General features: G+C 31.2%; 1 protein-coding gene across 1 annotated transcript in view; it reads right to left on the bottom strand.

The window, feature by feature from the left end:
* Window positions 1-309: 309 nt before the first annotated feature.
* LOC116342644 overlaps window positions 310-545 on the bottom strand; it is a 1,440-nt gene continuing 1,204 nt past the window's right edge. The window contains exon 4 of the mRNA XM_031770331.1: window positions 310-509. Within this exon, the coding sequence (XP_031626191.1) occupies window positions 310-509 (200 nt within the window). The remainder of the gene's footprint in view (window positions 510-545) is intronic.

Genomic DNA, 545 nt, shown 5'->3' with positions numbered 1-545 from the left:
AGTAGATAAATGGGTGACCGTTTATAACATCGTATGTAGTCGTAAAATACTGTGTCAACAATTTTTGTGTACAACAAAGGTACAGATTTCATATATTTAATATACATAATTTGCATATTTCTTTTGATTTCAAAATTTTATTTGAATTATCATATTATAATAAGAAAGAGTATAAAAAGAATATAAAGTAATAATGATAATTAATACTATCAATTAATAGTAATGTTAAATTAACATTGATAATGTTGAAAAAATAACATAAAGTAATGGTTATTGCCTAAAGGCCAAATTTTGTCGATGACTTTTTTATTAGTTCAAAATGGCTGCTTCCAAAATTGCACCAAGAATTTCTTCGATCGATGTTTCGCCCCCTTCAGCCTTGGATTTTGGTTCGACTTCCTCACATTTTTGATCGAGATTCGATGAGCCACCATTTCCACCTTCGGCACCAACATCACGATCGATCTTGGCATTGGCCAATGTTTGAACATTGTCACCGACTTTTACGACTGTGTCGCCTGGAATAGAAACAAAATTAGGTTTTT

Source organism: Contarinia nasturtii, unplaced genomic scaffold (assembly GCF_009176525.2).
Source record: "Contarinia nasturtii isolate CC-2019 unplaced genomic scaffold, AAFC_CNas_1.1 Cnas_scaffold_864, whole genome shotgun sequence".
In the NCBI taxonomy this organism is placed as follows: Eukaryota; Metazoa; Arthropoda; class Insecta; order Diptera; family Cecidomyiidae; genus Contarinia; species Contarinia nasturtii.
The sequence above is the reverse complement of the archived record's forward strand: the minus strand, read 5'-3'. Positions and strand labels throughout refer to the sequence as shown.